Below are 21,459 nucleotides of genomic sequence, written 5' to 3' on the forward strand. Positions count from 1 at the left end.
GAAGGTAAACGGTGTTTCCATGTGCTCTGACTTCCGTCACAGTCCTCCGTGTGCCAGTAGCGGTTTAGTGCTGCTGGCCACATGACCCAGAAAGCTGTCCATGGACAACGCTGGCTCCCTCGGCATGAAAAGCAAGACTTCCGGGTTAGCGCGAACGGCTAATGGCGGATTCCCTCCGAGCTCCGGAGGGAATCGGCTCTGCTGAGGACGGGTCTTGCCGTGCCGGCGACACGGGGACCCTCAGAAACCGCAGGCGCGGAAGCCTGCGGACTTGGTGACTCGGTGGGCACCTTAAGCGCCCTCCCCGACCCACGAAGAGCCTTTTTAAAGGCTGCGGAGAGGGTACGGAGAGTGGCGTGGTGCTGAGAGTAGACCGCTACCTCAGTAGAGTGAAGCCGCAAGCCATGGCCGGAGAGCGCTGACTTTCTTCCCAAATTTGGACTGGATAACAAAGGACCCGTGAGTAGTGGAATTTGGACTTTAAAAATTTTATCCTGTGAATTCGGCACGATCGGGGGATGTGTTAAAGGGAAGTCCGCACCCCCTCTACTTATAGACGTTTCAAAGCAAGGAACGGAGAATTAAGGCGGAATGAATACTGTTTTGAGGATTTAAAAGTTTCTCACAAATTTGATAGAACAAGATTTTTGTGCTGGAGAGAAAGGGAATTTGGAACTTTGTGTGTATCCCCCCCAAAAAACCCGGGAGTGTCCTATTTGGGTCCCGGAGGAAGAAGTGAAAGGAGTTTGACAGCTGTCAAAGAAGCTGTCAAACGGGCGGACAAAGTAAAGAATTTTGCTATTTAATAACTCTTGGAATTAAAGTTGATACATTTGGACTGAGGCGATTGGAAACAAAGTATTGATAATAACAAAGTAACAGATTATTGGAAAAGGACTACTAAATAACTGAAAGCCCCCTAGGGGGAATTAGTGACATTACAATGGCTGCAGAGGGAAAATTACTGGCGGAGATAGAAAAAATGTTTTTTCTCGTGGGAATCCTGCAGGAGCAGAGTATGGCTTTGAGTAAAGTTTTTATGACCTTGAATCCTGAAACAAACAACTCTGCTGAATGCACAAAGGAGATGTACGATAAAAATTCTGCAGCTGAGCAGGAAGAGATGCCTTTGGAATTGACAGAGAAAAAAGAAGGAGTTCAGACACTACAAGTGGAAAATATCAACCAGAAATCTGCAGCGTCAGAGTATGAGCAAGAAGACCTCTGGATTACAGACCTGCGAAAGATGAGAAAGAAGAAGAGAGAAGCCCCTGGAGTACTTGGAATATTAAAACTAGAAAGAACAAAGCAATATGATTGGGACTTTTCTCTTGAGTATGGAAAACTAGATGGTCTTTCGCAGCAAACACTCTTCAACATTCTGAATGAAAGAAAATATGATCTGACTCTGACTGAACTCCTTCGGGGTCTTAGGACCATCAAAGAGGACTACCAATATAGCTGGCAGAGAGGGACTGACAGAGAATCAGACGCCTCGGACGTGAGGAATCCGGGCTAGAAATATTTTTTATTTGTTTTCTGGACATTTGTCTAGGAAGGGACAGAAACCGGGGCAGGGGGGGGAGAGAATAGAATTATAAAATGTTATGTTTTGTTTTACTTGGTCAATGTGACCTATAATTAATATAATAAAGGGAAAATTTGTGAAGGGGAAGTTAGATCGACCTTAAAAAAAAAAGAAATTAATGATTATAAGAGAATTGGATAGTTGAATACAGATAAACAAAAGATTTTAATTTTCAAAAGCAATGTGAATATCTTTAAGAGGTTAGATAAGAACTTGCTGAATTAACTTTGGAATTGGGATGTAAGAGGAGGGGGTGGGGGGAAGTCAATGAAAGTGGGTAAAGAAATTTAGGGTATGTAATTGTATTTGTGTGTTTGTTTGTCTTTGTCTTTGTGTGTGTGTCTGTTGTTATAAAATGTAAAAACCCAATAAAAATTATTTTTAAAAAAAAATGAAAAGCAAGATGAGCACTGCAACCCGTCGCCTTTGACTGGACTTAACTGTCCAGGTGTCCTTTACCCTTTTTACCTTATAGTCTGGCTCACTTGACATAGATCATTTTAAACATCATTGTGACATCAGGTGACAACTTCAATGCTATCATTTCTGGACTAAACAAATGAGTTTTAGCATTGTATTAGCTTCCAGTGCCAGGCTGTCTGTTACACCTACTGATTATGTAAAATACCACTGTTAATTATGTAATTCTCAGGTTTTACTTGTTAGCATTTCATTGCCCTCTGACCTCACTGATAAGACACTTAGCCAAATCCTGTGTATTCATGAGGATGAATGCATACATCTGGTACGGTGGACTGCAGTCCCTCTGCAGGTTGATGTTGAACTATTATAAAAGTTTAGCTAATACAACAACTAATAGAGATATCAAGGGGAATTTAACTGCTTGCCTCAGTGGCTTTGCTGTGCACAAAAATAACAGCTAAATGAGATCTGAAGGATGCCTGGATGGGTTAGTTAATATGCGAAAAAGCACTGAATGTTCCTTTCCTTTTACAAGATAACAAGCCTGAGTCTGCCAACATTAAAAACACTCCTGCAATGAAGGAAGAAGCAAGCACCACCAGAAACAGTAATCCTGAGAAGCCTGCAAGAGGAGCCACACTCCAGCCTGCTGTTGTAGTGACTCGGCCACCAAGCCCAAGAGGCGGGCTGCCTAACCAACCAAGACCAAATCCAAAGATGCCACAGCCTAGGGGACCACCCTCTGGAATGGGGAGGGGTAAGACTCATTAACTACCATTAAAACACAATTCATCTACGTGCACTGGAAATGTATGCTGCACATCAATTCCTGCAAGTAGAAATTTTACACATCCACATTTGAGGTCTAAAGTACATCACTGTCAAAAGTCCATCATAAAAAACAGCCTCCTGTGGTCACTTCTCCAAACCCCCTTTTCCTTTTGAGCATATGCAGTGCTTAAACCATCAGGAGCATATCTTTTTTGAGGTGGGTTCAGAATGAGCAATGCTAAGACAACAGGTCCCCCATTCTTTTATTCCCCTTCCTTCCTTCCTTCCCCCTTTTTATGAAGATTACCCGCTCTGGGATCACACAGCTAATTCTCCCCTGGTCTCCTCGCTGGCCCAAATAGGACTAATTTAGCCAGCTAGCCCTGGTGATTATCTAATGTTTATTGGATGGATTTTCCCCCTAAATTGATTTTTGAATTCTGAATTGTTATTCACGTTTTATATTGTATTTTATGCTGTTTTTTGTTGCATCAATTGTTTTAAATTTGTTGTTAGCCGCCCTGAGCCGTTTTCTGAACTGGGAAGGGTGGGGTATAAATAAAAATTTATTATTATTATTTGAAAATATAGACCTAGGAATGAAGGCAAGAAGCATGAAAAATAAGGTTGCAAATGGGAGGGGCCACTAGGGGCGCATCAGAAGATGGCTGATAATAACATCTCTCTGACCCACACGAGGTAATTTGGAGGCTGTGATGGGAGTAAATAGACTCTCTACCCCCCCCCCCAGGATTGTGGGGTGGGACTGCCCTTGTCTGCTGTGCCCTATACCACCCCCGAATTTGTGGGGATGGGGGCACTAGGCACAATGCCCTCCTGTGGGATTTCGGCACTCCTGGACGCCGTCTCTGATCCACACCACTAGCTGCAAGAACTTCAAAAGAAACAATTTGGATGACACGAATGCACATATTTCAAGGAAGAAGGGGGAGTAAAGACTGCTAACAGAAGAGATCTCTGATAAAACAAGAAGAGTCGAAGGAGCAAGTATAAATCACGAAAAGATACACCAAGACTCGGTATGGCAAAGGGACTGATGGGGGAGGGGGGAAAACCTTCCTTTCTTTCTTTTATGTGATTAAACAAGAACCCCCCCCCCCACAAGTCAGAAATGTCGTTTTAAGGGCTTAAGCTGTGGATTTAAGGCTGTGTGGAGATAAACTTTTGAACCAAAGCATATTTTGCGAAGAGCGTGGAATGTATAAGGGCTTTGGAATGACGCAGTTAAAAGTGCCGTCGCCATATTGGGAAGTTCCGTCGGAGGACTTAAGTCTGGGAGGAGAAATAGAGCTGTTTTTATATTGTGGGTGAAACTCCTCAGAGGGACTTAAGAACAACAGTTCTGTAATTAAAGATGGGAAAAGTGATGTTATCTATGAAGGCGATGATATATGGAAACCATCTCGATTTGAGGATTGGAAGAACGGAAAAATTCACACAGGATTATTATTGGTGTTTATCGGCTTAAGGAGACTATCAGAAGAGATCATAAAGAAAAAAGAGAAAATATATGAACAAGAGGTGATGTGGAAACAGCAAGATAAGACTGGATAGAATTATGAACTTTGTTTGGACTGATTTGGACATTAAAGCAGTAGCAAGATGATCAGAATCCCCCTTCGGATCTTGAAATATGGGTCCCCTCAACAAAATTTAAAATTCAGCTTTGTAATTCGGAATTTATGTGATGTGATTTGATTGGCCGGTTAATAAAAATTATTTTAAAAAAAGAAAAAAGAAAAATAAGGTTGCAAATGATAACGTTTTCATTCACTTCCTGGCTTTTAAGAGGTTATCTTTAGATGCATTTACAGGAGAAACCCTGAATGTCTCTTTAAAGGTTATAAAAGTTTTCCAATGCAAAAGCAGCTACATTTTAAGAACTGTTAAGAGCAAAAGAAGTGACGTAAAAGCCACTGCTTCAAAACTTCTTACTCCCAGCTCAAAGGACTCCACTCCCTGCATTCTCACCATGATCTATCTGCAATATGAGAACATTACTTCTAACCTACCTTTCATGGTGGGTTCAAATGCTAGCAAAATATGTGAATTGATGCAACTCTCCCCTCCCTGTGCACTTGAACCCCTCTCCAGCAAAAATGTCCCATGTTTTGGCTTGAAAAAAGCATCCTGCGGGATCCCATAGGAATTTTCCCCCCAAACCTCACTGTGGCAGGTTTGATTAAGAACAGGTGTGTTTTGTGGCCCTTTGACTTTTATTGCTTATGACTTTTGTTATATTTTGTAAATCCTTTCACGTCGTAAGCTGCCTTCAGCATGGCTTAACTATGGCATACAATTAAACAATGATGTTGTAGTAACAGGTCCTTGGAATTTGTGTAGTATAGTATGTCCTTGCGTTTCATTTTCCAAACCACGGCTGACATTTAGCTATTGCTTGGACTCCGATTATCCCATTAGTGAAAGTATGTGTGAATTATATGCATGTTTGTGTAAAAGAACTGGCATAGAGCTATAATTAACTTTAGAAAAAACCCTGAGGTTTTGCCAAATATTGATGAAAGACATTCCTAGTAAAGGGATGCTTCTTACTGGAGAGCTTGGGTTGGGTCTTTTGCCTCCATACCAGGGGGAAGAATCATTCGTCTAGCCAGACCAACCCTGCCTGAACCTCTAGATACCATTACTTGTCAAAAAGTCAACAGAAAGCCTAATAAAGGTCTTATCTAGTATGGATCAGGAAGGGTCCCAGCTTCTTGCCTCCTCTCCAATGGCGGTCGAAACAGAAGGCTTTTTGTCACAGGACAAGAAATCAGCCCTCGACAACTTAACCGGCAGAAGATTTTTTTTTTTAAAAAAAAATCCCTAAGCCCCGGGGTCACAATTTCAGAAAAAAAATCTGATTTTCGGCAATTCACTCAAAAATGGCACCCAAAGGTTGCAAATGCTCCCCTGAAAGGTTTGGTGGTCGAAACAGAAGGCTTTTTATCACAGGACAAGAAATCAGACCTCGATAACTTAACCGGCGGAATAATATTTTTTTTTCAGAAATGGTGCCCAACGGTTGCAAATGCTCCCCTGAAACACACTCAAAAATGGTGCCATTGACAGTGAAAGAAAGCGTTCTGTTTCGACCGCCAAAACTTTCAGGGGAGCATATGCAACCGTTGGGCACCATTTTTGAGTGAATTGCCGAAAGTCAGTTTTCTTCTGAAATCATGACCCCCGGGCATAGGGATTTTTTTTTGGGGGGGGGGAATTCTGCCAGTTAAGCTGTCGAGGGCTGATTTATTGTCCTGTGATAAAAAGTCTTCTGTTTCGACTCCAAACCTTTCAGGGGAGCATTTGCAACCGTTGGGCACCAGTTTTGAGTGAATTGCCGAAAGTCAGATTTTTTCTGAAATTGTGACTCCGGGGCTTAGGGATTTTTTTAAAAAAAATATTTTTCTGCTGGTTAAGTTGTCGAGGGCTGATTTATTGTCCTGTGAAAGAAAGCCTTCTGTTTCGTCGCCAAACCTTTCAAGGGAGCATTTGCAACCTTTGGGCACCATTTTTGAGGGAATTACCGAAAGTCAGATTTTTTCTGAAATTGTGACCCCGGGGCATAGGAATTTTTTGAAAAAAAAAAAAAATTCTGCCAGTTAAGTTGTCCAGGTCAGATTTCTTGTCCTGTGATAAAAGGCCTTCTGTTTCGACATCCAAACCTTACAGCGGAGCTTTTGCAACAGTTGGGCACCAGTTTTGAGTGAATTGCAGAAAGTCAGATTTTTTCCAAAAGTGTGACTCCGGGGCTTAGGGATTTTTTTTAAAAAAATATTTTTCTGCTGGTTAAGTTGTCGAGGGCTGATTTCTTGTCCTCTGATAAAAAACCTTCTGTTTCGACCGCCAAACCTTTCAGGGGAGCATTTGCAACCGTTGTGCACCATTTTTGAGTCAATTTCCGAAAGTCATATTTTTTCTGAAATTGTGACCCCGGGGTTTAGGGATTTTTTCAAAAAATATTTTTTCTGCTGGTTAAGTTGTCGAGGGCTGATTTCTTGTCCTGTGAAAGAAAGCCTTCTGTTTCGACCGCCAAACCTTTCAGGGGAGCATTTGTAATCGTTGGGCACCATTTTTGAGTGAATTGCAGAAAGTCAGATTTTTTCTGAAATTGTGACCCCGGGGCATAGGGATTTTTGGAAAAAAAAAATTCTGCCGGTTAAGTTCTCAAGGGCAGATTTTTTGTCCCGTGATAAAAAGCCTTCTGTTTCGACCGCCAAACCTTTCAGGGGAGCATTTGTAATCGTTGGGCACCATTTTTGAGTGAATTGCCGAAAGTCAGATTTTTTCTGAAATTGTGACCCTGGGGCTTAGGTATTTTTTCAAAAAAATATTTTTCTGCCGGTTAAGTTGTCGAGGGCTGATTTCTTGTCCTGTGTAAGAAAGCCTTCTGTTTCGACCGCGAAACCTTTCAGGGGAGCATTTGCAACCATTGAGCACCATTTTTGAGTGAATTGCCGAAAGTCAGATTTTTTCTGAAATTGTGACCCCGGGGTTTAGGGATTTTTTCAAAAAATATTTTTTCTGCTGGTTAAGTTGTCGAGGGCTGATTTCTTGTCCTGTGAAAGAAAGCCTTCTGTTTCGATCGCCAAACCTTTCAGGGGAGCATTTGTAATCGTTGGGCACCATTTTTGAGTGAATTGCAGAAAGTCAGATTTTTTCTGAAATTGTGACCATGGGGCATAGGGATTTTTGGGGGAAAAAAAATTCTGCCGGTTAAGTTGTCAAGGGCAGATTTTTTGTCCCATGATAAAAAGCCTTCTGTTTCAACTGCCAAAACTTTCAGGGGAGCATTTGCAACCGTTGGGCACCAATTTTGAGTGACTTGCCGAAAGTCAGATTTTTTCTGAAATTGTGACCCTGGGGCTTAGGTATTTTTTCAAAAAAATATTTTTCTGCCGGTTAAGTTGTCAAGGGCTGATTTCTTGTCCTGTGAAAGAAAGCCTTCTGTTTCCACAGCCAAATTTTTCAGGGGAGCATTTGTAATCGTTGGGCACCAGTTTTGAGTGAATTGCCGAAAGTCATATTTTTTCTGAAATTGTGACCCCGGGGTTTAGGGATTTTTTTAAAAAAATATTTTTCTGCTGCTTAAGTTGTCGAGGGCTGATTTCTTGTCCTGTGATAAAAAGCCTTCTGTTTCGACCGCCAAACCTTTCAGGGGAGCATTTGCAACCGTTGGGCACCATTTTTGAGTGAATTGCAGAAAGTCAGATTTTTTCTGAAATTGTGACCCCGGGGCATAGGGATTTTTGGAAAAAAAATATTCTGCCGGTTAAGTTGTCGAGGGCTGATTTCTTGTCCTGTGATTAAAAGCCTTCTTTTTCGACCGCCAAACCTTTCAGGGGAGCATTTGTAATCGTTGGGCACCATTTTTGAGTGAATTGCAGAAAGTCAGATTTTTTCTGAAATTGTGACCCCGGGGCATAGGGATTTTTTCAAAAAAATATTTTTCTGCCAGTTAAGTTGTCGAGGGCAGATTTTTTGTACCGTGATAAAAAGCCTTCTGTTTCGACCGCCAAACCTTTCAGGGGAGCATTTGCAACCGTTGGGCACCAATTTTGAGTGACTTGCCGAAAGTCAGATTTTTTCTGAAATTGTGACCCTGGGGCTTAGGTATTTTTTCAAAAAAATATTTTTCTGCCAGTTAAGTTGTCGAGGGCTGATTTCTTGTCCTGTGTAAGAAAGCCTTCTGTTTCGACTGCGAAACCTTTCAGGGGAGCATTGGCAACCGTTGAGCACCATTTTTGAGTGAATTGCCGAAAGTCAGATTTTTTCTGAAATTGTGACCATGGGGCATAGGGATTTTTTCAAAAAAATCTCCATCCGCCGGTTAAGTTGTCGAGGTCTGATTTCTTGTCCTGTGATAAAAAGCCTTCTGTTTCAACCGCCAAACCTTTCAGGGGAGCATTTGCAACCGTTGGGTACCATTTTTGAGTGAATTGCTGAAAGTCATATTTTTTCTGAAATTGTGACCCCGGGGCTTAGGGATTTTTTCAAAAATATTTTTTCTGCCGGTTAAGTTGTCAAGGGCTGATTTCTTGTCCTGTGAAAGAAAGCCTTCTGTTTCCACAGCCAAATTTTTCAAGGGAGCATTTGTAATCGTTGGGCACCAGTTTTGAGTGAATTGCCGAAAGTCATATTTTTTCTGAAATTGTGACCCCGGGGTTTAGGGATTTTTTTAAAAAAATATTTTTCTGCTGCTTAAGTTGTCGAGGGCTGATTTCTTGTCCTGTGATAAAAAGGCTTCTGTTTCAACCGCCAAACCTTTCAGTGGAGCATTTGCAACCGTTGGGCACCATTTTTCAGTGAATTGCCGAAAGTCTGATTTTTTCTGAAATTGTCACCCCGGGGCTTAGGGATTTTTTGAAAAAAAATATTCTGCCGGTTAAGTTGTCGAGGGCTGATTTCTTGTCCTGTGATTAAAAGCCTTCTGTTTCGACCGCCAAATTTTTCAGGGGAGCATTTGCAACCGTTGGGCACCATTTTTGAGTGAATTGCCGAAAGTCATATTTTTTCTGTAATTGTGACCCCGGGGCATAGGGATTTTTTCAAAAAAATATTTTTCTGCTGCTTAAGTTGTTGAGGGCTGATTTCTTGTCCTGTGATAAAAAAGGCTTCTGTTTCGACCGCCAAACCTTTCAGGGGAGCATTTGCAACCGTTTGGCACCATTTTTTAATCAATTGCCGAATGTCAGATTTTTTAATGAAATTTTGACCCTGGGGCGTAGGGATTTTTTGGAAAAAAAAATTCTGCCGGTTAAATTGTCGAGGGCTGATTTCTTGTCCTGTGAAAGAAAGCCTTCTGTTTCGACTGCCAAACCTTTCAGGGGAGCATTTGCAACCGTTGAGCACCATTTTTGAGTCAATTGCCGAAAGTCAGATTTTTTTTCTGAAATTGTGACCCTGGGGCATAGGAATTTTTTCAAAAAAATCTCCTTCCACCGGTTAAGTTGTCGAGGTCTTATTTCTTGTCCTGTGATAAAAAGGCTTCTGTTTCAACCGCCAAACCTTTCAGGGGAGCATTTGCAACCGTTGGGCACCATTTTTGAGTGAATTGCCAAAAGTCAGATTTTTTCTGAAATTGTGACCCCGGGGCTTAGGGATTTTTTCAAAAATATTTTTTCTGCCGGTTAAGTTGTCAAGGGCTGATTTCTTATCCTGTGATAAAAAGCCTTCTGTGTGCTGGTCCCGGGGGGAAGGTTACTGCTACCGTAGTCAAGGTTCAGTCCTGAGTCACTAGCCTGGAAATAGTGCACAAGGTGCGAGGCGAGGTCCGAAGCCGGGAGCCGGGCAGGGACAGGAACACTCAAAGATCAGAAGCAGGAAGCCGGGTGGGGAACAGGAACACTGGAGGAACAGGACTGGATGCTGGCCGAAACAGCTCTTCAATGACGACGTTGCTCCCGCAACCTGGCACTGGGCTGACTGGCCTTTATCTTCTCGGAGGCCAGGGGCGGTCCCGGCCCCCAGGAGCCCCGCCTCCGCTGGCCTTAAGGCGAGCACTCCTCCTGGGAGAAACCAGTTCCCTTCGCCTCTCTGCCCTAAGCCTCTGCAGTTCAGGAGAGGCTGAAGGGTTACTGGGCCCAGAGGGAGACTCACCTGCAGGCACTGAGTCCTCAACCACCTCTGGGGCCAGAATGGATTCACCTGGTGCCTGCTCCTGAGGATCCGGCCCAGGTGCAGGCTCCTCAGAATCAAGGCCCTGCCCCAGTTCAGCTGGCCCTGGAGGCGGGGACTCCTGTGCCAGCTGGGATTCCTCCGGTTCACTCTCAGACTCAGAATCCCAGGCCATCACACCATCCCCCCTCCCAGGCCCCCCGCTCAATCGAGGGTCTGGACCCGGTTTGCTGGGGTACGCCACATGGAAATCTTGGAGACAGGCAGGCGCGTGAACGTTGGCTGCTGGTTCCCAGGAACGGTCCTCCGGTCCAAACCCCTTCCAGTCTATGAGATACTGCAGCTTTCCCTTGCGGTATCAGGAGTCCAGAATGCGTTCCACCTCGTACTCAGGCTCCCCCTGGACCAAAATTGGCTGCGGTCGGGGACGGTTCGGGTGGAACTCATCGGGTGGGACCACTGGACTCAGAAGGGACCTGTGGAAGACCGGGTGAACCTTCAGGGTTGCGGGCAACTGGAGACGGAATGCCACAGGTGAGACTTGGTCCACGATAGGAAACGGGCCGGTGAAACGGGCGTCCAACTTCCGCGACGGTCGAGAGGGGTGGAGGTGGTGAGTGGAGAGCCATACCAGGTCACCAACATGAAGTTCCGGCCCCACCTGGCGGTGGCGGTCGGCCTGGGCCTTGTACGCCTCCTTGGCCTGGCGCAGTTGCTCCATCAATAGCTGTTGCTGGGACTGGAGCTCCTGAAGCCACTCAGTCACCGCAGGGACCGCGGATGCCAGCAGCACATCTGGAAACAGCCGTGAATGATAACCGTAACTGGCCTGGAACGGGGTCTGCTGGGTGGACGCATTCACCGCGTTGTTGTAGGCGAACTCCGCCAATGCTAGGTGGTCGACCCAGTCATCCTGCTGGTAGCTGCAGTAACACCGGAGGTACTGCTCCAGCACCGCGTTCGCCCGTTCCATCTGGCCATCGGTCTGTGGGTGGTAGGCTGACGAGAGACAGACCTCTGTCCCGAGGGTCTGGTGCAATGCTCGCCAGAACCAGGATGTGAACTGAACGCCCCGGTTGGACACCACACGCTCAGGTAGGCCATGCAGGCGGAAGACATGCTGAAGGTACAGCTGAGCGGTTTCCTTGGCTGTGGGTACAGATGGGCAGGGTGCACAGTGCACCATCTTAGTGAAATGGTCGGAGAAAACTAGAAGGCAGGTACAGCCACGAGACGGGGGTAAGTCCACTACAAAGTCCAGCGAAACCGTGTGCCAAGGACGTGGTGGAACTGGCAATGGCTGAAGTAGGCCGGGGGGGTCGCCCGGTAGGGCCCTTGGCCCGCCGGCAGACATCACAACCAGCGACGTAGCGAGCCACGTCAGCCTTCAGGCGGGGCCACCAAAACTCACGGCTTATCAGATGGGTGGTCCGATACCGCCCAAAGTGCCCCGCTGCTGGAGCATCATGGGTCATCCGGAGAACCTCAGCCCGCAGTGGAGCTGACGGGAATAAAAGGCACAGGGTAAGAGTGGTGCATCAGGTCCGTACTGCTGAGACAAGACGGCACCGAGAGCCGTACTGGAGGCGTCGGTCTCTACCACAAAGGGTCGAGAGGGATCAGGATGTTGCAAGATCAGCGCTCTCTGGAAACAGGCCTTCAACCCCTGAAACACATCCTCTGCCTCCTTGTCCCAGAAAAACGGCGTCTTGGGGCGCAGTAGCCGGGTCAACGGGGTGGTGCGATGAGCATAATCAGCAATGAAGGTCCAGTAATAGTTGGCGAACCCCAGGAAACGCTGTAGGTCCTTGCGGTTTCGAGGTGCCGCCCATTCCCGAACCGCTGCCACCTTCCCAGGATCCATCTGCACCCCATCTGGAGAGAGTCGGTGACCAAGGAAGTCCACTGACCGCTGATGGAACTCGCACTTGCTGAGCTTTGCATACAGGCGGTGCTCCCGCAAACGCTGCAGCACGGTCCGGACATGACCCTCGTGGCGAGCCGGGTCACGGGAAAAAACCAAAATATCATCCAAGTACACCACCACGTACTTGTCTAGCAAGTCCTGGAACACGTGATTGATGTACCGTTGGAATACAGCGGGCGCGTTGCACAATCCAAAGGGCATGACCAGGTATTCGAACTGCCCGTACCGGGTCCCGAACGCTGTCTTCCACTCATCCCCGGCTCGGATCCGAATTAGATTGTAGGCCCCCCGGAGGTCTAGCTTGGTGAACACCTGCGCCCCTTGCACCCGCTCCAGCAACTCTGAAATAAGGGGCAAAGGGTATCGGTCTGGGATGGTAATTTTGTTCAGGGCCCGGTAATCGTGGCATAGGCGAAGCTCCCCACACTTCTTCTTAAAGAAGAGTACAGGCGCAGCGGTGGGTGAGGTAGAAGGCCTAATGAACCCACGCTCCAGGTTCTTGCACAGGAAGTCCTGCAAAGCTTCGCGCTCTGGCTCTGTTAGAGAGTATAAGCGACTCACCGGTAGGGGCGCTCCGGGCTGGAGTTCTATGCTGCAGTCAAAAGACCGATGTGGCGGCAGCTGGTCTGCCCCCCGTTCCTCGAACACATCTTGGTAGTCCTGGTACTCGGCAGGGAGCGTGGATGCAGCCTCCTCAGTGGGTGCGGCTGCTAGCATCTCGGACCGAGCATGGGGACATGGGTCTGGGAAGTGCACAGTCCAATTGACCCAGTCAATCTGAACATTGTGAGCCTCCAGCCAGTCCATCCCAAGCACCAGGGGGAACCGGGGCATGGAGGCAATGTCCAAGGTTCGCACCTCCTGGTGCTGCTGGAGACAAAGGACCAAGGGCTGGGTCTCCCGAGTGACGGCACCCGAACGCAGGAGCCGTCCATCAATTGCCTCCACCTGTACCGGTTCTGGCTTGTTCTGAAGTGGCACCTGATGATGAGCGGCAAAGGCAGCGTTCATATAGGAGCGGGTTGCCCCCAAATCTACCAGAGCATGGGTAAGGATCCAGGGCCCACCTGGAGGGTAGAGACGCACTGGTACCATAAGATGTCACAATTCCACTGGTGAGGGCCCCTCTTGCATGGTTTGGGACCCCATGTTGCTAGGGCCTTCGGCTACCGAGGTTGGCAGTCTCCCTGCGACTGGCATCTTCTCAGGACAGGAACGGGCGGAATGTCCACTCCCACCGCAGTAAAGACACAGGTTCCCCTCCCGACGCTGCGACTTCTCCGAGGGGGAGAGACGAGGTCGCACAGCCCCGAGCTGCGTTGGCTCGACTGGCAACTCGGCTGTGGGCGTGGACCTGCTGGGAAGGTCTGGCGCTAGGAGCCGGGAGTGCTGGTGGTCCCGGGCCTGGCGACAGTCCTCCAACCGATCGTCTATCTGCAGGCTCCGCTGAATGAGGGCGTCCAGCGTGGTGGGACGATCCATCATGGCCAACTGGTCCAGTATCTCGTCCGACAGTCCCTCAAAATACTGGTCCCGTAGTGCAGAGTCATTCCAAGACAAGTCTTGTGCCAGCAGCCGAAATTCTGTGGCGTAGGCGGCGGCTGTGGACTTGTCCTGTCTCAACTGACGAATCGCCCGATTGGCTTGGCTCTCCTTCAGAGGGTTACCAAACACAGTCTCTAAGTGGTTACAAAACCCCACATAGTCCGTTAGCAAAGGAGAGTCTTGCCGGAGCAGTGGCAAAGCCCACTTGGCCGCCTGGTCCTTTAACAAACTGATCAAAAAGTGCACCTTGGTGCGGTCGTCAGGGAAGTTTCGGGCTCGCCCCTGAATATACAACTTGGCCTGGGCGAGGAACATGGGAAAACTGGCCAGGGCCCCATCAAATTCCTCTGGCAAGGCCACTGGGTACTTGCCTGGAGCTGGGGCGTCGGCCCCAGGATCTGGAAAGGCATCCAACCGCTGCTGAAGCGCAGCAACCACATCGCTTAGCTGCTGAACGGTGTGGCTCAAGGCCTGGTTCTCCTGGGCCAATGCCACCAGCGCAGCTGCCTGGTCAGCCATGGCCTCTGGCTCTTCCCGAACGCACCCCAATGAAGGGGGAGTGCAGGTGTGGCGGGAGCAAACTCTGCTGGTCCCAGGGGGAAGGTTACTGCTACCGTAGTCAAGGTTCAGTCCTGAGTCACTAGCCTGGAAATAGTGCACAAGGTGCGAGGCGAGGTCCGAAGCCGGGAGCCGGGCAGGGACAGGAACACTCAAAGATCAGAAGCAGGAAGCCGGGTGGGGAACAGGAACACTGGAGGAACAGGACTGGATGCTGGCCGAAACAGCTCTTCAATGACGACGTTGCTCCCGCAACCTGGGACCGGGCTGACTGGCCTTTATCTTCTCGGAGGCCAGGGGCGGTCCCGGCCCCCAGGAGCCTCGCCTCCCCTGGCCTTAAGGCGAGCACTCCTCCTGGGAGAAACCAGTTCCCTTTGCGTCTCTGCCCTAAGCCTCTGCAGTTCAGGAGAGGCTGAAGGGTTACTGGGCCCAGGGGGAGACTCACCTGCAGGCACTGAGTCCTCAACCACCTCTGGGGCCAGAATGGATTCACCTGGTGCCTGCTCCTGAGGATCCGGCCCAGGTGCAGGCTCCTCAGAATCAAAGCCCTGCCCCAGTTCAGCCGGCCCTGGAGGCGGGAACTCCTGTGTCAGCTGGGATTCCTCCGGTTCACTCTCAGACTCGTAATACCAGGCCATCACATTCTGTTTTGACCGCCAAACCTTTCAGAGGAGCATTTGCAACCGTTTGGCACCATTTTTGAGTCAATTGCCAAAAGTCAGGTTTTTGATGAAATTGGGACCCCGGGGCTTAGGGATTTTTTCAAAAAAATGTTTTTCTGCCGGTTATGTTGTCGAGGGCTGATTTATTTTCCTGTGATAAAATACCTTCTGTTTCGACCGCCAAACTTTTCAGCGGAGCATTTGCAACTGTTTGGCACCATTTTTGATTAAATTGCCGAAAGTCAGATTTTTGATGAAATTGTGACCCCGGGGGCTTAGGGAATTTTTCAAAAAAATCTTTTCTTGCCGGTTAAGGATTTTCTGTCCTGTGATAAAAAGCCTTCTGTTTCGACCGCCAAAGATCTCAGGGGAGCATTCACAACCGTTTGGCACCATTTTTGAGTGAATTGCCGAAAGTCAGATTTTTGATGAAATTGTGACCCCGGGGCTTAGGGATTTTTTCAAAAAAATGTTTTTCTGCCGGTTAAGTTGTCGAGGGCTGATTTCTTTTCCTGTGATAAAAAGCCTTCTGTTTCGACCGCCAAACATCTCAGGGAAGCATTTGCAACCGTTTGGCACCATTTTTGAGTCAATTGCCGAAAGTCAGATTTTTGCTGAAATTGTGACCCCGAGGCTTAGGGATTATTTCAAAAAAATCTTTTTCTTCTGGTTAAGGATTTTCTGTCCTGTGATAAAAAGCCTTCTGTTTCGACCGCCAAACTTTTCAGGGGAGCATTTGCAACCGTTTGGCACCATTTTTGAGTCAATTGCCGAAAGTCAGATTTTTGCTGAAATTGTGACCCCGAGGCTTAGGGATTATTTCAAAAAAATCTTTTTCTTCTGGTTAAGGATTTTCTGTCCTGTGATAAAAAGCCTTCTATTTTGACCGCCAAAGATCTCAGGGGAGCATTCACAACCGTTTGGCACCATTTTTGAGTGAATTGCCGAAAGTCAGATTTTTGATGAAATTGTGACCCCGGGTTTAGGGATTTTTTCAAAAAAATCTTTTTCTGCCAGTTAAGTTGTCGAGGGCTGATTTCTTTTCCTGTGATAAAAAGCCTTCTGTTTCGACAGCCAAACATCTCAGGGGAGTATTTGCAACCGTTTGGCACCATTTTTGAGTCAATTGCCGAAAGTCAGATTTTTACTGAAATTGTGACCCCGGGCTTAGGGATTTTTTCAAAAAAATCTTTTTCTTCCAGTTACGTTGTCGTGGGCTGATTTCTTTTCCTGCGATAAAAAGCCTTCTGTTTCGACCGCGAAACATCTCAGGGGAGCATTTGCAACCGTTTGGCACCATTTTTGAGTGAATGACCGAAAGTCTGATTTTTACTGAAATTGTGACCCCGGGGCTTAGGGATTTTTTCAAAAAAATCTTTTTCTGCCAGTTAATTTGTCCAGGGCTGATTTCTTTTCCTGCGATAAAAAGCCTTATGTTTCGACCGCCAAACATCTCAGGGGAGCATTTGCAACCGTTTGCCACCATTTTTGAGGGAATTGCCGAAAGTCAGATTTTTGATGAAACTGTGACCCCGAGGCTTAGGGATTTTTTCAGAAAAAATCTTTTTCTTCCGGTTAAGGATTTTCTGTCCTGTGATAAAAAGTCTTCTATTTCGACCGCCAAGCCTCTCAGGGAAATTGTGACCCCGGGGCTTAGGGATTTGTTCAAAAAATTCTTTTTCTGCCGCTTAAGGATTTTCTGTCCTGTGATAAAAAGCCTTCTGTTTCGACCGCCAAACCTCTCAGGGGAGCATTTGCAACCGTTTGGCTCCATTTTTGAGTATATTGCCGAAAGTCAGATTTTTGATGAAATTGTGACCCCGGGGCTTAGGGATTTTTTCAAAAAAATCTTTTTCTGCCAGTTAAGTTGTCGCGGGCTGATTTCTTTTCGTGTGATAAAAAGCCTTCTGTTTCGACCGCCAAAGCTTTCAGGGGTGCATATGCAACCGTATGGCAGCATTTTTGAGTGAATGGCCCAAAGTCAGATTTTTCATCAAATTGTGAGCCCGGGTCTTAGGGATTTTTTTTAAAAAAAAAAAATTGCCGGTTAAGGTGTTTTTTACCTTGCATTTTTAAGTTGTAAACTAACCTTAAATCTACGGATTAAGGGCAGTATATACAATTAATAAAATAGTAACAATACTATTTGTTACTATAGACAGGCATGCCATTGTTCATGAAGGTCTACTGTATAAATAGGGGCATAAATAGTAAAGTAGGATAAGTAATAAAGTAGCAGTAGTAAAGTGGAAGGAAAGTGGTAGTAAAGCAATAGTAAACCAGTAGTGGAGTAGCAGTTAATTAATGGTAAAACAATAGTAAAGTGGTGGAATAGTCGTAAAATAGCAGTAAAGTAGTAGTAAAACAGTAGTAAAGTAGTAGTAGTAATGGAGTAGTAAAATAGTAGTAAAATGGTAGTAAGGCAGTAGTGAAACAGCAGTAAGACCTTACAGATTTTAGACAAAATGGACTGTTTCAAGAAGTGGCAGAAAGATATTTCTAAACTTGTCTGGCAGGGCAAAAAGCCCAGAATAAAATTTAAGATTTTAACTGATGCAAAAGACACAGGGGGCTTTGCCCTGCCAGACTTAAGACTCTATTATGAATCAGCGGCCTTCTGCTGCTTGAAACACTGGCTACTTCTTGAAGATGCAGATATTTTGGACTTAGAAGGGTATGATAATAACTTTGGATGGCATGCATATTTATGGTATGACAAGGTAAAGGTGCATAAAGGGTTTAAAAACCATATTGTCAGGAAAGCATTGTATAATGTTTGGAACCGATACAAAGATCTATTGGAAAGTTAAAACCCCTAGGTGGTTGTCACCAATGGAAGCTAAAGCGGTGAAAAAACTTAATATGGACTCTAATTGGCCAAAATATTGTGAACTCCTAGAACAAGATGGTGAAAAGCTTAAACTTCAGAGTTATGAGAAACTAAAGTTCAAAGTTCGAGATTGGTTACATTACCATCAGATAAATGAGGCATTTAAGCAAGACAGGAAATTAGGATTTCAGAAGGAGAGGTCAAAGCTAGAAACAGAACTGTTAGAACCCAATACTAAGAACTTGTCTAGAATGTATAACTTGCTGTTGAAATGGAATACACAGGATGAAACGGTTAAATCAGCTATGATTAAATGGGCTCAGGACTTAGGTCATGACATTATGTTTGCTGACTGGGAACAGTTATGGACCACTGGTATTAAGTTTACGGCGTGTAGTGCCTTAAAAGAGAACATAATGAAAATGATCTACAGGTGGTACATGACCCCAGTCAAGCTCGCAAAAATTTACCATTTGCCCAATAATAAATGCTGGAAATGTAATGAGTCTGAAGGAACCTTCTACCACCTTTGGTGGACCTGCCCAAAGATTAAAGCCTTTTGGGAAATGATCTATAATGAAATTAAGAAAGTCCTTAAGTGGACTTTTTCAAAGAAACCGGAGGCTTTTCTCTTGGGCATGGTTGGCCAGTTGGTGCCAAGGAAGGATAGGACATTCTTTATGTATGCAACTACAGCAGCAAGAATTCTTTTGGCAAAGTATTGGAAGATGCAAGAACTACCTACTCTGGAAGAATGGCAGACAAAGGTGACAGAATTCATGGGACTGGCAGAGATGACCGGCAGAATCCGTGACCAGGGGAGAGAGACAGTGGAAGAGGACTGGAAGAAATTCAAAATATATCTCAAAGACTCTTGTAAAATTGAGGATCGTTAAGATGTCAAGGGGTATGAATTAGAGAATTACAGCTGTAAACAATAATTTTAAGTAAATCTAAAGAGAATTAATAAGGAAATTGATCAAAGGGTTGCTAAAGAAATGTGAAATAAGGATGCAGGGAAAGGGAGGTAAGGGGCAGTCATGTTTTATATGTTTTTGTTCTGTGTTCTGTGTTCTGTTTGTTTTGTTTTTGTTGTGATGTGTCAGAAAACTTAATAAAAATTATTAAAAACAACAACAATACTATTTGTTACTATAGACAGGTATGCCATTGTTCATGAAGGTCTACTGTATAAATAGGGGTATAAATAGTAAAGTAGGATAAGTAATAAAGTAGCAGTAGTAAAGTGGTAGTAAAGCAATAGTAAACCAGTAGTGGAGTAGCAGTTAATTAATGGTAAAAAAATAGTAAAGTGGTGGAATAGTAGTAAAATAGCAGTAAAGTAGTAGTAAAACAGTAGTAAAGTAGTAATAGTAATGAAGTAGTAAAATAGTAGTAAAATGGTAGTAAGGAAGTAGTGAAACAGCAGAAAGATAATAGTAAAGTAGTAGTAAAATGGTCCAATAGTAAAGCGGTGCAATAGTAGTAAAATAGCTTTAAAGTAGTAGTAAAAGGATAGCAAGGTAGTAGTAAAACGATAGTAAAGCAGTAGTAAAGCAGTAGTAAAGTAGTGGTAAAGTAGTAGTAAAGTGGTAGTAAAGCAGTTGTAAAGTGGTAGTAAAGCGGTGGTAAAGTAGTAGTAAAGTAGTAGTAAAGTGGTATTGAAGCAGTAGTAAAGTGGTAGTAAAGTGGTAGTAAAGCGGTAGTAAAGTAGTAGTAAAGTAGTAGTAAAGTAGTAGAGTAGTAGAGTAGTAAAGTAGTAGTGAAGTAGTAGTGAAGTAGTAGTAAAGTAGTGGTTCAGTAGTGCTAAAGTAGTAGTAAGAATGACCTCGGAAGTGTTCGTTGTACAAAAAGGCGCCATGTTGTTAGCCTCAATCACAGAGGTTTTTCCAGTTGTTTCCATATAAAGTAGTGGGGCGGGGGGAAAGGCTTCTCAGTGTTTGTATGTTGATCCCTGTTTACACTATTATGTTAAAAAGTACACCAGAATTTAGTGGCGTTGGATATTTTGGGTCCCAAAATGTCCCCGCCAGCAGTGGCTGCATAAAATCCTTTAGTCAGAACTGAGCGATGGGCAACACACTGTCGTGAGTCAGGAGCTGTGTGAGGAGCCAGTAGTCAAAATAAGGGATTTGACTTAGATTATATCCTCCCGGCCCAGTGGTGTTTCCTACTTTCTTCAGTAGGCACCATTTTTGAGTGAAAGTCAGATTTTTGATGAAATTGTGACCCCGGGGTTTAGGGATTTTTTTCAAAAAAATCTTTTTCTGCCGGTAAAGTTGTCGAGGGCTGATTTCTTGTCCTGTGATAAAAAGCCTTCTGTTTCGACCGCCAAAGATTTCAGGGTAGCATTTGCAGCCGTTTGGCACCATTTTTGAGTGAATTGCCGAAAGTCAGATTTTTGATGAAATTGTGACCCCGGGCCTAAGGGATTTTTTCAAAAAAATGTTTTTCTGACAGTTAAGTTTTCGAGGGCTGATTTCTTTTCCTGTGATAAAAAGCCTTCTGTATCGACCGCCAAACCTTTCAGGGGAGCATTAGCAACCGTTTGGCACCATTTTTGAGTGAATTGCCGAAAATCAGGTTTTTGATGAAATTGTGACCCCGGGAATTGTGGCTTAGGGATTTTTTCAAAAAAATGTTTTTCTGCAGGTTATGTTGTCGAGGGCTGATTTCTTTTCCTGTGAGAGAAAAAGCCTTCTGTTTTGACCGCCAAACCTTTCAGGGGAGCATTAGCAACCGTTTGGCACCATTTTTGAGTGAATTGCCGAAAATCAGATTTTTGATGAAATTGTGACCCCGGGGTTTAGGGATTTTTCGAAAAAAAACTTTTTCTGCCGGTTAAGGATTTTCTGTCCTGTGATAAAAAGCCTTCTGTTTCGACTGCCAAACCTCTCAGGGGAGCATTTGCAACCGTTTGGCACCATTTTTGAGTCAATTGCCGAAAGTCAGATTTTTGCTGAAATTGTGACCCCGAGGCTTAGGGATTTTTTTCAAAAAAAACTTTTCCTGCCGGTTAAGGATTTTCTGTCCTGTGATAAAAAGCCTTCTGTTTCGACCGCCAAACCTTAGGGTGGCTTAGGGATTTTTTCAAAAAAATATTTTTCTACCGGTTATGTTGTCGAGGGCTGATGTCTTTTCCTGTGAGAAAAAGCCTTCTGTTTCGACCGCCAAACCTTTCAGGGGAGCATTTGCAACCGTTTGGCACCATTTTTGAGTCAATTGCCGAAAGTCAGATTTTTGCTGAAATTGTGACCCCGAGGCTTAGGGATTTTTTTCAAAAAAAACTTTTCCTGCCGGTTAAGGATTTTCTGTCCTGTGATAAAAAGCCTTCTGTTTCGACCGCCAAACCTTTCAGGGGAGCATTTGCAACCGTTTGGAACCTTTTTTGAATCAATTGCCGAAAATCAGATTTTTGATGAAATTGTGACCCCGGGGTTTAGGGATTTTTCCAAAAAAATCTTTTTCTGCCAGTTACGTTGTCGCGGGCTGATTTCTTTTCCTGTGATAAAAAGCC

General features: G+C 45.2%; 1 protein-coding gene across 3 annotated transcripts in view; it reads left to right on the plus strand.

The window, feature by feature from the left end:
* Window positions 1-5,538, plus strand: part of LOC309353058 (transmembrane channel-like protein 2) — a gene marked incomplete at its 5' end in the record, with an annotated part of 51,467 nt that extends 45,929 nt beyond the window's left edge. For all 3 annotated transcript variants that reach the window (XM_081882039.1, XM_081882041.1, XM_081882040.1), the window contains 2 exons: window positions 2,547-3,408; window positions 4,551-5,538. In XM_081882039.1, the coding sequence (XP_081738165.1) occupies window positions 2,547-2,782 (236 nt within the window). In that variant the 3' untranslated portion in view covers window positions 2,783-3,408; window positions 4,551-5,538. The remainder of the gene's footprint in view (window positions 1-2,546; window positions 3,409-4,550) is intronic.
* Between the last annotated feature and the right edge of the window lie 15,921 nt (window positions 5,539-21,459).

The sequence above is a fragment of the Podarcis erhardii genome (genome assembly GCF_964252035.2).
Source record: "Podarcis erhardii genome assembly, chromosome: 12".
In the NCBI taxonomy this organism is placed as follows: domain Eukaryota; kingdom Metazoa; phylum Chordata; class Lepidosauria; order Squamata; family Lacertidae; genus Podarcis; species Podarcis erhardii.